Source organism: Protopterus annectens, chromosome 3.part1 (genome assembly GCF_019279795.1).
Source record: "Protopterus annectens isolate FY-2018-M chromosome 3.part1, PAN1.0, whole genome shotgun sequence".
Lineage (NCBI taxonomy): Eukaryota > Metazoa > Chordata > Ceratodontiformes > Protopteridae > Protopterus > Protopterus annectens.
In genome coordinates, this window is record NC_056732.1 from 1379360216 (window position 1) to 1379374890 (window position 14675).

The window sequence follows — 14675 nt, forward strand, 5'->3', positions numbered from 1 at the left end:
GGGATCCATTATCTCTCTGCCTGGAATGACATGATCGACAGACCACGTTGCTTTGCCAGAGATAGCCTGCACCTGTCACCCTTGGGATTCTGGATACTGGCTAAGGCTCTTGCCACCCCTATAGTGCCTTTTTTAGGCAAGGTTCAAATGAAAAACTCACCACCATAACAAGTACAAGCAAGCAAAATCTGAGGGTAATGCTACTAAATGCTAGAAGTCTAAACATCAAAATGCACTCACTCGAGGCACTCCTTAAAATGGAGAACATCAACATCGGTGCAGTGACAGAGACCTGGTTTAAGGCTCCAGAGAGCACCCCTGCATTACCAGGCTATAATTCATACCACACCTTTCGGCCACCTAACCTGGACCGAAACACTAAAGGTGGAGGTGTCTCCATATTCATTAAGGATATCCACACCTCCAGGCTAGTTGCTCAGCATGGAGGTGTCTCCATATTCATTAAGGATATCCACACCTCCAGGCTAGTTGCTCAGCATAATGCATCTGAGATTATCCAAGTGCAACTAACCCTGGGCAAGACCGCAATCCAAATTGTAGCTTGCTACAGATCCCCCACCATGCCCCAGGATTCCCACTCCTCATTTCTTGATACACTGGAAAATATTAGGGTACAACCTAACACCCTAATATTGGGTGATTTCAACTACCCCACCTTTAACTGGGAAAGCTACTCATGTACCAATTCTTTTGCTCAACGTTTTCTGGAATTCATACATTCCAATGCCTTGGATCAACTTATCCACACCCCCACCAGGGGCAGAAATATCCTAGACCTGGTCATTACCAGCATGGGCAACCGGTGTTCCACACCAGAGGTCAATTCCCCGTTGTTCAGATCCGACCACAAGCTAATCACCCTAGACATCCATATCCCGCCTCCACCCCCCCCCCCTAATTAGGGAAACCACTGTAAAAAATTTCTCCAAAGCCAACTTCATGCTTCTTAAGACAGAAATGGCAAACTTCATGACACCCATACAGACGGACAATAGAGGTATGACTGCTGAAGCCTACACAAATGCACTTTATAAGCACTTACACAAGTGCATGGATCGTGCAATCCCTAACAGAACCAAGATTCTATCCTCCAAAAAAAGGAAGCCAGTCTGGTGGTCCCGTGCCTTAAACAAACTCTACAACAGAAGAAAGAAACTGTTGCAGAAATGAGGAAAATCCCATGATTGGAGGAACTCCCTGGTCAGCCTCAGTAAAAAGCTGAGATCCCTCATAAAATCCTCCAAAGCTAGTTACTAAAACAAAATTGCCACTGATTCTAAAGACAACCACAAAGCATTCTATAGCTAAGTCAAGAATCTCAATGGCAGCACTCAGATCTGCTCTGAGTTTCAGCACAATGGCACTAAATATACAGAACCAACTGATATTGCCAACATCCTGGCAGATAGGTTCAGTGATATCTTTACCCCCCCCCACCCCCTAAAGGGCCCATTTCTATACCGGAAGAATGCAGATTTCCTGTAATCACAGCCGCACAGGTAAAAAACACACATAGCCTCAATTCAGACTTTGTGCCCACTGAATAGCACACAGTGGCGGTCACCCCACTCCACAAAGGGGGAGCCACCACAGACCCTGGGAACTACCACCCCATTAGCCTAATGAGCCTGGTCTGCAAGGCTATGGAACGTATCATCATGGAACTTATAAACAATGACATTGGTAATCTCCAAACTCTGGACCCCACCCAGTTTGGGTTTGTAAAAGGCAGATCATGACTCCTAAACCTGATAGACTTCTTTGAAGCAGTCAACAGAGCTGTAGATGAGAGTAAGGTGGTTCACACAGCCTATCTAGATCTCTCCAAGGCTTTAGACACCATCCCCCACTCTGGAATTATAGATAAGCTCACTAAACTAGGTATAAATCCCTATGTCACAAGATGGGTTGCCAACTGGCTCACTGACAGAACCCACACTGTGAAAGTAGCAGACTCCAAATCCAACTTCAGGCCAGTGACAAGTGGAGTACCACAGAGTTCAGTCCTGGGTCCTCTCCTGTTTGGTATCTACTTCTCAGAAATATAGGCTAACACAGAAGGTCTTTGGCTAACAAAGTTCGCAGATGACTGCAAACTAGGAGCCATAATCAAAACTCCTAATGGTGTGGACATCCTACAAAAGGGTCTCACTGAGACAGATGCCTGGCATCAAAGCCATGGCCTCAGCTCAATGCCAAAAAGTGCATTGTCATCCCTTTTGGTAAAAAAATCTGTACCCATGAACTATCACATAGGCAGTAGTCTACTTAAAACTGAAAGTGTGCTAAGAGACCTTGGAACACAAGGTGGACAGTAGTCTCTCCTTTGATAATCACATCACCACAGTAGTCAGGAAATTCTTCTACGTGGCACACCTCATCACAAAAGGTTTCTCATCCAGGAAAAAAGAGGTCATTGTTCCCCTCTACTCGTCAGTCATTAGATCCATTATAGAGTACAATGCCCCTTTTGGTATGTACCTTACAAGACATCTACAACAACTAGAAAGGCTGCAGAAACACCTCACAAAGAGGATTACTGGCCTCAAACAGATGCCCTACGCAGACCGTCTCAGAAAACTCCAGCTTTACTCTGTCACATATCGCTTACTCAGAGGCAATCTCTGCCTAACATACAAAGCTATGTCAAACCCAGAGCTGTTGGACATGCTCCACTTAAAGAAATCCCAGTCCCTCTGAGCTTCATGCTCTAGGGACCTAAACCTTGTCACCACAATAAACAGAACATGCTGGAGGGATAGATTCCTGTGCCAGAGACCTCCCATACTCTGGAACAAACTACCTATCTATATCAAACAAAGCTCTTCATTAGCACTCTTCAAGAAAAATCTTGATTGGATGTGAGAGGAAATTCACCCCGGGGATCACTTCTGTGGCTCTGCTTGATAGGGACACAGGAAAATAATTTTCTTGGGTGGCAAAAGCCAAGGTACCTTTTTGGCTAGGCTTATATAGGCCCTAGAGTCAATAGCCTAGTACCTACCCATGAACCTGTGACATACTTGGTTAAATAACTATTGCATCTTGGACTGAAAGTGACACTTATTACTGTGCTCTAGGAACCATGGATATGGCAGCTTGTACATTCATAGGTTCATAGGTTGGTACTAGGCTATCGGCCCTAGGGCCTATACAAGCCTAGCCATAACAATTCCCTGGCTATTTCTTCCCACACTATTTACTTCCCTGATTTCAGGGATCCTTTACAGTTTACTAAAACAAATGTACCAAAAGTCATTCTGAGTGAAACAAAATATTGAGACCTCTTTTTTTCACTGAGATACTTCATACTAGCAGACATTAGTGAACCTGGAAACCTATGCTGATTCAAAGGAAGTGTGGCAACCTACTGTAATGCAGAGCTGTTAACCTAGATAGTCATATTTCTAAATGCAAGGCAGTGCCAGATTCCTCTATCATAAATGAATCACTTTACTTTGGTTTTTGGTCATACAGAATGGATGGATCATCAGACATTGCTTGAAAAGGGTCTCTATAAAAGGTACAATTTCTGAGAAACTGTCAACTTCTAGATGCCCTATTGATCACAGAAGTTATCGGACAGTTACCACCTCTGGTGTAAATCATTCAGTAATACATTTTAGCTCTCATGCAATCCTCAAGTGTAAGAGGCATTCCTATCTTGTTGTCATAGTTTCCTTCCAGATATTGAAATTTTCATCTCAGAGTTAAAAAGCCCCTGTATTTCTTAGCTGTGGGTCTTATTTATGTTGGGTTCTGCCAGCAAGATGGAAGATGTAGATACAGCTGAAAAATCCATAATCCAACTATTTAGCTGAAAAAAAAACAGTTCAGAAAATGATAACATAGCATTAGGCACATGAAAGTAAAACATAAAGTGATAGATAAAATAACCAATAACCAAACACAGTGGGCTAAAGTCAAACCCATTTAATTTGGAGGAATAAATTATACTGTTGTAACTTTTCACATACAAGACACTTCTTCTAAGTACTAGTTGTAAAGCTTTATGCAAGCTATGCACATTATATACATATGGCAGTAATCACTTAAACAAATGTAATTGCCCTATACACAAGTATATGAAGAATTGCAGTGGGATGGGAGGTTGGCTTAATGGTTAAGGTGTTTACCTTACAGACACAAGGTGCAAGGTTTGATTCTCGCTTGGGGTAATTGGCTAGAATTAAAATGGCCCACAGGGGCAGTTAGTCTAGTTTGAATCTATGAACCTATGCAGTAGATTTTAACATCCTTTGATGATAAGCAAATGTGTTTTCACCCATTATACTGCAGCTTCTGTTGTTTACGTAACAATTATTAGTTGATAATTATTAATCATGTATGAAATAAGAATCTTTTTATGATGGGAAGATTATTTGTCAATTCAAAGCAAGAATACCCAAACAAAATGTAGATATAGAAAAGACAGTGTCAAACAATGTCAATAATTATTTATTTAAAAATTTTTTTAGTTTTTTTAATTTTAAGAGTTTGGTTGTAGCTCATGGAGTTTGTTCTATTTATGAATTCCAGATTTCATGTTATTACTTTACTTTTTTTCCTTTATATTTATTTTATTCCAAATGCTACAAGGTTAGAAAAACGCCATGTATGCTCATGTACTTGCCTAGTTATCTTCTGAATTTGCAAGAACTAATAATATGTGGTATCTTTTCTCTCATTTTGAATTTTTGACCAGGTGGAGAACCAGGTGCAGCAGGTCTGAATCTGCTTATCCGTGCTGATGGTCGGACAATAAATCTAGGAGGAAAGACGTCTGTAGAACTCAACCCAGGGGTAAATTACTTATCTTCTATTTTTTTACAGGTCTTCCTTATAGCTGCCTACAACCATCTTATCATGCTAGAGCCATGAGTAGGATAAAAAATTAGGAATTGTACATTATTTATGATATTAGAGCTATTTAAAAATCTCTGATTAGTTGGACAAAGAGGTATATCTGTCTTTCATATTATATATATATATATATATATATATATATATAAAAACGTATACTCACACACACACACACACACATATATATATATGTATATATATATATATATATATATATATATATGTATATATATATGAGATTATCTAATCTTATGTCAACATTCACATTTGTTAACAATTTAAACAGAGTCCACAATACATTGAAAACTCGAATGTTGATGCAGTGCTACACATGTGCAGAGAAACAACCTCAGCTCATGCAAAATGTAAAATGCTGTAACATCCCCCACAAATTATATGTACTGACTTCAAGATTGCACAGAAACAGGGAAAAGGAATATTACCAAGCCCCAAAAATTATTGTGCAGTCTTGCACTGCTGTAGGCCATCTGTTTAGTCGACCAAAAGCAGACAACTAAACAGATGGCAGCCAAACATACTGTTGACCACAGCATTGACACCTATATGTATGCACACACACACACACACACACACACACACACACACACACACACACACACGAGCACAGATGTTTTGATAATTTTTTTTGGGGGGGGGAGTATAAATTGTGCAGTGAGGCTGCTGGACTGTTTTTTTTTCCAATTAATTGATGATAACTCAAAGTGCTGTATGGTATGTTTCTATTCAAAACTGTGATCAGAAAAAGCAGCCAAGAGCTCAAAATGTTGCACTTGGCTGATACAAGGTAACCTCATATGAGGGTTTATCCATTCCAAGAGATGCAACAACTTCAGATCTGATATTAAATTCACTGTTACAAGAGGAATAGCTCCCTGCATGGGTAGGGTTTGAACAGATTGTTGTACCATGTTGTGTACTTTGCTGCAGTATAAGGATGCAGCATTAGTGAACTAAATTATAAAATGATTTCTCCAGCATTAAGGACAAAAACATACATCTTCCCACTGCAGACACTTGCAAATAGCAGAAGTGGTTTACACTTCTGTTGAAAGCGAAAGCTCTGTTGAATCAAGTTAGGATCTCCTGGATGACATTGATCCCCACGACACCTTATTGAGAGTATGAGGGAAAATCTGACAGTACTTGAAGGACTACAAATTGACAGCCTTGACAACCATAGGGGAAAAACTGAAGTTCAGCTACCTTTTTGTTGAGGATTTACAACTGTTGTGAATATGAAGACCAACTATTAAACAAACTAGAAAAACACAGAATAGAAAACTTCAAAAAGACCAACCATGTAATGGACAGCTGAAGGAGTGAAGGTTCAAGCCAGTAATCCAACATAGTTGCAAAGTCAATAAATTCTTTAATAATGAAAATTCTCCAACTAGTTAAGTGCTTTTGTTTCTATTACATAGAGACTTCATCAGAACTAACTAGATAATGCCCAGCTGGAACTTAAATTGTCCAGGGGAAAATCAAGTAATACAACAATCATGTAAAAACAATTAAATTAAATTCAGTTCAGTTAAGAAGGTTTTAAAGTGACAGTGCAGTATACTGAAACAGTAAAACAGCATACAACTTTTTTAAAAACACATATTAATAAAAGAATAAATTTTACTTCTATATGCTTTAATTTTAATAAACATTTTATATAAACAGAATCATTAATGCCTGGCCAGCTGGCCAAATGATCGTTAATAATGTATCCTCTTGGATCATTTCTTTATTTGTTCTGTGACTGCAAATTTAAAGGAATGCTTTGAGTAATCGGCTATATGCCTATATAAGGTGTTTGAACGTTCACATTTCTTTATATATAACCTATGCTCATATACCTTTTCTTTAAATTTTCTGGACATTTTACCTACATAAAAAGCAGGGCATGTGGAACAGTGGTCTGCCTGCTGAGAATCACAAGTAAAATGCCCTCTTATATTATGACCAAATCCATTTATAAAAATACAGTCTGTAACTAACACATAGGGACATTGGCTACACCGTCCACATTTTGCCATCCCTGCTTTTCTACTCTAATTCACCTTGTTATATTAACACACCTGTGTAACCCAACTTTCTTTCTAATTTTCTATATTTCAACTCAGCATTCCAACATTCCTACCTCTCTACCTTATACCCATTTTCTGTTGAATCTTTCTTACCTGACCACTTCTCTCCCATTATGGCTCTTTTTACCCATATTTATGTCTAAGGATGTAACTTATATTAATCTACCCTACTCTACTCAGTACCTACTTTACTTTGTCTTGCCTTGAATGTTAGTATTTAATTAAAAAAAAAAATAATTGTCATTTCGCTATTTTACCCTCTCTGCATTGTAATTAATGTACTTTGCCTTGACTACAATGTAAATTTTATATGTTCTACTCTTTTGCTGATATGTACAGTGTAATTGATACTTGTTAAACCCCCTTTTTAGCATATCACTACTGGAGACTTTTTATAATTAGCTACATACTGTGTCTGCTTAATTCTGTGTATTAACTGTGGAGCTTTTCTCCCTAGATCTCCATTGAAAAAGGGTTCTAACCCAGCTGTCCCAACCCAGTCAACAAATGTCAAATAAATACATAAAATAAATAAATAAATGTGTTTAAAAGATCTATCTTTCCCATAGTCTATTTGGGGAACATTCACTAACAAAGCAACTCTCTGATTATCCAAGGAAAATAACGCCCAGTTTTTCTTAAGCTCATCAGCAGTGGCATAGCTATCCAAAGTAAATGTAGTGATGAAATGCTCATGACTGCTCATCCTAGGTGTCATCCCATATCTAGTATCACATTTCCATTTAAAGGTATTACATCTGACCCCACCCCATGAAAGGTAGCGGGGCTGTGCAATGGTGTATAAAACCCTTGGATTCTTTTACATAAAAAACATTTCAATATGTTTTTGCACCTGTCTTACTCCCTGCTATTATATGTACCAGTTCAGAGATCACAATACAGTTGGGAAATACAGTGGGGAAAGGGCAAATTCTCTATTTCCCACTATACCACAGTCTTGCAATAACAAAAAGCCAGTAGATGTGATAAGCTGTATTTCAGTCATTTGTACTGGCTTTTTTCTTTTCAACAATTGGTACTTTTGTGCAGTTGTCATTAAATATATAAAACCAACTCCAGTATTGCACAATAGTGGGGTTTGGTCAAGTTACAGTATTTACTATAGAGTGATCATGAAGAAACACAAATCAGCAACACAGTAAAAATGGCATTTAGTGATCTCAGATGTTCTTCATGTTTCACTGTTGCAGTCATCACACTTGGGTTATCCTGCCAGGGGTAGCCCTCATCCGGCCCGAATACCAGAGGCTTAGTATTTCTGTGTCTGTTGCTATCGCTCCAGGACTGATGTCAGGTCATCAGTGGTATAAAATCAGGCAACCGACGCCATTACAGCAGTCTTTCTTGTTGAGGAGCCCAAAGCAGAAGCAGTTCATACGAGTGCCAGTCGGCCGCTACCTGAGTTTTCTTTTCAGAACTGAAGTTGAAGTCTTCTAAAGCTAAGTACCCTGTTGGGGATCCTTTTGTCTTGCTCTAACAGATGTCAGAAAAAGTTAACAATTGTCTCGCCTGTGGAAAGCAAATACCACACAGAGATTTCCATTCTTACTGCATCACCTGTTTAGACCCAGACCACAACGTTGCTCGCCGTCGGTTTTGTGCTTTGTCGTCGTTGGGCCCTTATTGTAGTTAAATGTTTTCACTCTCGATCTCCGTATTCCGAAATGGCTTCAGTAAGCCATCCAACTACCAATCTTCTGAAAAAACATAAGAGCAAAGACAGAGACAGACCGCACAGGTCCAAAACTGCCGACAACGCTTCCGTTAAGCTAGTCGCCAGTTCGCCAGTCTTCAGTAAGGTGCTTTCGCAGCCCCTGATGCCCGCTTCTGTGGATTCACAGGCCGCTACCTAGACCTGTTCGGAGTCTGGTATGCCACGAGACTCTTCTTTGACTAAGGATCCTGCTGATGTCTCTACCTTGGATGGGTCCAGAGCCGCTGAGCAGACACCGGCTTCGAGGAAGTTCTTTGCACTACCAGTTCTCGATACAAACCAGCAACTTCTTTTGCATCTTCAGTTCTTTCTAAAACTACCAAGTTTCTAAGGCCCAGGGTACGAACTACACCTAAAAAACTGACAACCCAAGCTCAAGCACCTCCTTCCATGCCGCAATCTCAAATGCTTAAAATGGCAGAAGACCTTATTTTGCTTATTAGGGGAAGGCAGCCTACCCCTTCCAAAAGAAAAAGAGACTTGTCCCCAGCAGTTTTATCTGACCAGGAGTCCGATGACTGAGGTTTCTGAATATGAAGACATGCAACCCTTGTCTGCCTATGAGGATTCAGATGCAGAGGAATCCATTCCTTCTGCCTCTCCTCCAGAGGATTTTTCATTTTGTGAAACCCTACATACTTTAAGGGAGCATTTCCAGTGGGAGTGTCAGGACTATCCTCAGTCCAAAAAGAGACTCAGGGAATTATTAGATTTACCACAGCACAGACATTTAGCCATTCCTCCTGTCCTAATGTTGTGGATGATGTTTTAATGGAGTCCAGTTTAACTCCTGACACCCTTCCTCCTGCTCCCAGGAAGCCTGACATGTATTACAGAGTCCCTGACTCTCACAAATTTCTTTTCAAAAATCCTACTGCGGACCCAGAGGTTATCTCCCAAGGACCTAAAGGAATAAAAGCAACCACAGCTAGGAATCCCACCCCCTCGGACAGGGATTTCTGAGCTTTAGACAGATGGGGTAAAAAAGTATACACCTCTGCAACTCTTGCCATTGGAGCACTAAATTGCCAGTTCCACATGCTGAAATACAAGCAACATACTATGGAACTCCTTAAACAAAAAGTATCTACCTTTCCGCCTTGTGCAAAAAATATCAAATTACAGGAGCTTATGCATTCTGCAAGCCAAGTTACTAGACACACTTTGCAATGTGGCTTTGACACCCTAGAAGCTTCCTGCAGGGCAGCAGTCACAGGTTCTGTACTTAGAAGACATGCTTGGCTTAAGGAACAGACCTTGCCAGACCATGTCAAATTAAAACTATTGGACGCACCATTGAACAAAGACAATTTGTTTGGCACCAAGGCAGAAGAGGTCTTAAAAAAAGATGGAAGAAAAAGCTAAATCTATGGAGGTTCAGTAGGCATTGCCCCTCCAAGCACTGGTCCTCTCTGGCCCCCTCAAGACCAGCTCAGACAAGACCTAAGGGAAGCAGACCCCCCAGATAGCAGTCCCAGGGAATGCACAGAGCTAAGCAATGGAGATGTTCATCTTGTTTCACTGTTGCAGTCATTACAATTGGGTTATCCTGCTGGCAGGCTACCCGCAGTTGGCCTGAGTTCTAAAGTCTAGGTCCGGCGTCAGTTGCTGTCACTTCTTCCCTGACATCAGTGCGCCAGGGGTATGTAAGATGCAGCCAGTGCCATTTTCTTCAGTCTTTCTTGCCGCACGGTGCCCGAAGCAAAAGCAGTTCGCAAGTGCCGGTCGGCCGACTCCTGGGGTTTTCAAATTCGAATTTCAGATCTGAAGTCTTCATTAAAGCTAAGTACCTCGCTGGGGAAACTTTTTTCTTGCTCCAGACCGATGTCAGAAAAAGTTAATAACTGTATTTCTTGTGGGAACCAAATACCTCATAAGGATTTTCATTCTTACTGTATTCCTTGCCTAGGCCCTGACCATAACATTGCTAGTTGTTGGTTTTGTGCTAGATTTAACCAACGCACTATTAAGCGTCGGTACGATTTTGCATTTCATTACTTTGGCAGAAGATTTAATTATATAATGCCGTTGGATCAGCCGACTACCAGAATTTACAAAAAAACGAAAAGGAAAAGAAAAGGACAGGCGTCCGAGATCCAAAACCGATGACGAGGCTTCTTCTAGGCCTGTCGCCGGTTCTCAGTGAGGCGCTTTCGCAGCCCCTGATGCCCGCTACCTCAGAGTCACAGGCCACTTCCGACTCCCACGTGGAGCCGACTGGGCCTCTGGAAACTCAAGGTATTAGACACTTGGAAACTATTCCCTCAGATGGGTCCGGAGCCGCTGAGCAGGCATCAGCTTCTGAGGGTGTTTTCAGGCCTACAGTTATATGTGAAACCTACTTCAGTTACAAAGACTAAAGCAGCTCTAAAGACAAAGAAACAAGTACAGCATTCACCTGGACAGGCCTCCATGCCTAAAAAACAGATGCTTAAAATGGCCGAAGACTTTATTACTTTGATCAAGGGGTTCCCATCCCCCTCCTGAAAAGAGGCCTAGGCAAGAGTTAGAATATGAATCTTCAGACCAGGTTTCCATTTCCTGTGATTCCTCCTCTGAACAGGATTACTCTATTCCTCCCTATGAGGATTCTGATGCTGAAGAATCTATCCCTTCAGCCTCTCCTCCTGAGGATTATTCTTTTGGGGAAACACTGCATACTGTGAGGGAGCATTTCCACTGGGAGAGCCAAGATTACTCAGAATCCAAGAAAAGGCTCAGAGATTTCCTTTTATTGCCCCAGCAGAGGCCCCTTGCTATCCCGCCTGTTTTAGACATTGTAGATGATGGATTTACAGAGTCCAGTTTTTCTCCAGACTCTTTACCACCAGCCCCTGTTAAGCCAGACAGATACTACAGGGCTCCTGATTCACATAAATTTCTCTATAAAAACCTTGCATCTGACCCAGAAACCATCTCTCAGGGTCCCAAAGGGGTCAAGGCTTCTACTGCAAAAAACCCTATTCCCTCTGATAGGGATTCTAGGGCCCTAGACAGATGGGGCAAAAAGATTTATACCTCTGCTACCTTGGCTGTAAGAGCTTTAAATTGCCAATTTCATATGCTTAAGTATCAGCAATATCTTATATCCTTGCTTAAACAAAAAATGCCAGCAAATGCAGAATGTGCAGACAATAAAGAAATGCAGGATTTATTGCATGCAGCTGAACAAGTTGGAAAGCATACTTTGCAATGTGGTTTTCATTCTCTTGAGGCCTCCTGCAGGGCCGCTGTTACAGGTTCTGTCATTAGGAGGCATGCTTGGTTAAAAGAACAAAATTTGCTGGATCATGTTAAAGCAAAACTATTACACGCTCCTTTACAGCATGATACTTTGTTTGGTGCTAAAGCAGAAGAGGTGTTGAAGAAAATGGAGGACAAGGCTAAATCTATGCAAACAGTCAAGGATTTCTTGCAGGTACAGCCTCCCAGATTTAGCAGGAACCGGCCTACAAAAAATTGGTCCTTTCCGGTGTCAGATAGACCACAAAGGGGCAGATACAGACACCCCAGTGGCAGATCACAGCCCCAAAGCTCATACAGGCCTAAACAATGGGGTGCTTCTACCTCCAAGAGCGGAGAGGAAAACTCACAGCCATACAGGAAACAGTCTCAATGACTTTCCACATCCAGCACCAAGCACTTATCTTTTGGCAGCCCCTTTGGGGGGAAAGCTAGCACTTTGTTCACAAAATTGGCACATAATCACCCAGGACAAATGGGTTCTAAATATAGTTTCACAAGGCTACAGGTTCCACTTTCACACCCTGCCAAGGCAAAACGGTATGCCAGACCTGCCACGCAATCAATGGGCAGAGGCACAAAAACAAGTTTCATCCCTCATGGACATGAGGGCCATTCAACAAGTACCAGAACAAGAGCAGGGTCACGGAGTCTATTCAAGACTGTTCTTGGTACCCAGAAAAGACAAAGCTTGGAGGCCAATACTGGACCTATCTATTCTAAACACATATCTGGATATTCCAAAATTCAAAATGTTGACTCTACAGCAGCTTCTGCCCATGTTGGGCAAGAAGGCTTGGCTTGTGACTTTAGATCTAAAAGAGGCATACCTGCATGTCCCAATCAGACAAACATGCAGAAGATACCTCAGATTCAAAGCTGGCTCAATGCACTACCAATTCTCTGCACTGCCCTTTGGCTTATCTACTGCGCCCAGGGTCTTCACAAAGTGCCTGGCACCAGTAATTGCATTATGCAGACAAAGAGGAATACAAATATATCCTTACTTGGACGACTGCCTTATTCAAGCGGAGAACAAGGACATTCTACTACAGCATCTGGTGTTTGTAAAAAGATTACTGACAAGTCTAGGGTACACAGTAAACGAGAAGAAATCAAAACTCGTACCCTCTCAAGAGATAATATTCCTGGGTGCAAGCTTAAATACAACTGCCCAGATGGCTTATCTCATGCCAGACAAACACAGACAACTGACTACTTACTTCAAAAAATTGGCAACAAAGACCCAGTTATCTGCAAGAAAAATTCTGCAGGCCTTGGGTTTCATGGCATCCTGCATTCTGCTAATTCCATATGCAAGACTGCATATGAGGAAACTTCAATGGTATCTAAAAAGTGTTTGGATTCAACAGTGCCACAGCCTGGAAACAATAATTACCCTCATTCCCTGCCTGCAACAGGAGTTTTGATGGTGGGCAAAAGCCTGTCACCACAACACTGGACAGCCATTCACCTTACCCACAGCCAGGCAGACATTGACAACAGATGCATCAGATTACGCCTGGGGGGCCCATATGGCAGGAAGATGTATTCAGAGTACATGGTCCACAAGTCAAATGCATCTACATATCAATCAAAAAGAGATGCTAGCTGTTCAGAATGCCTTCAAGTATCAACTTCATCCAGGACAACTACTAATAAAGACGGACAATACTACAGTCATGTGGTACATAAACAAGCAGGGAGGCACACATTCCTACCCCCTCTGCAGGCTAGCCATGAACTTGTGGCACACAGCATTGACGTACCAAGTACATCTGCAAGCTCAATTCCTACCAGGAAGGGAAAATACTCTGGCAGACGAATTAAGCAGAAACCTAATGGATCCCCACAAGTGGAAATTGGATCCACAAGTCTTCAGCATCATAACAAGGACCTGGGGATGCCCGGACATAGACTTATTTGCCTCTCCTCACAACTACCAACTACAAAGATTCTGCACATGGACTTATCACAAGCAAGCATGGAAAGTGGATGCATTATCTTTCAACTGGAAAAATCTAACAGTATATGCCTTTCCTCCTCTACCTCTCCTCCCCAAGGTACTCCTCAAGGTCAGACAAGAGAAACCAAAAATGATACTGATTGCCCCAGACTGGCCCCGCCAGCACTGGTACCCGATCCTAAAGAGCTTGTCTCACTGCCCAGCTTGGACATTACCTCAAATTCCTCACTTATTGACCCAACAAGACAGCCAGATACTGCACAGCCAGCTCTAAATCTTAAACCTGGCAGCATGGCAGATAATATAGCCTCTCAAGACACACCTCTTTCTAAAGCAGTGATGGATGTTATTTTGGAGGCCAGGAGGCCTAGCACCAGAAAATCTTATGCAGACAAATGGAAGAGATTCTGTGCTTGGAACCAAGCACAAGGCATTGACATGATTGTTCCAAATATTCCTCACATTTTGCAATACTTAACTGAGATGCTGGATAAAGGCCTTTCCTTTTCATCAGTTAAAATTCATGCCTCTGCCATTTCAGCTCATTACAATACAGAACCACCTATTTTTTCTCATCCATTATTGAGGCAGTACCTCAGATGGGCCAAAAACATAAGACCTCCAAGGAGAGCACCAATACCTGCATGGGACCTCAACTATGTCTTGGAAAAACTCACACTGCCTCCGTTTGAGCCAGCCTCTGCAGCTGACATAAAATTCTTATCCTGGAAAACAGCTCTGCTCCTAGCAG

General features: G+C 41.6%; 1 protein-coding gene across 1 annotated transcript in view; it reads left to right on the top strand.

Annotated features, from left to right (window-relative positions):
• The window catches only part of OPLAH (5-oxoprolinase, ATP-hydrolysing), a 1902532-nt gene that overhangs the window by 1820527 nt on the left and 67330 nt on the right, over positions 1–14675 (top strand). Inside the window, exon 26 of the mRNA XM_044067415.1 lies at positions 4727–4824. Coding sequence (XP_043923350.1) covers positions 4727–4824 — 98 coding nt within the window. The remainder of the gene's footprint in view (positions 1–4726; positions 4825–14675) is intronic.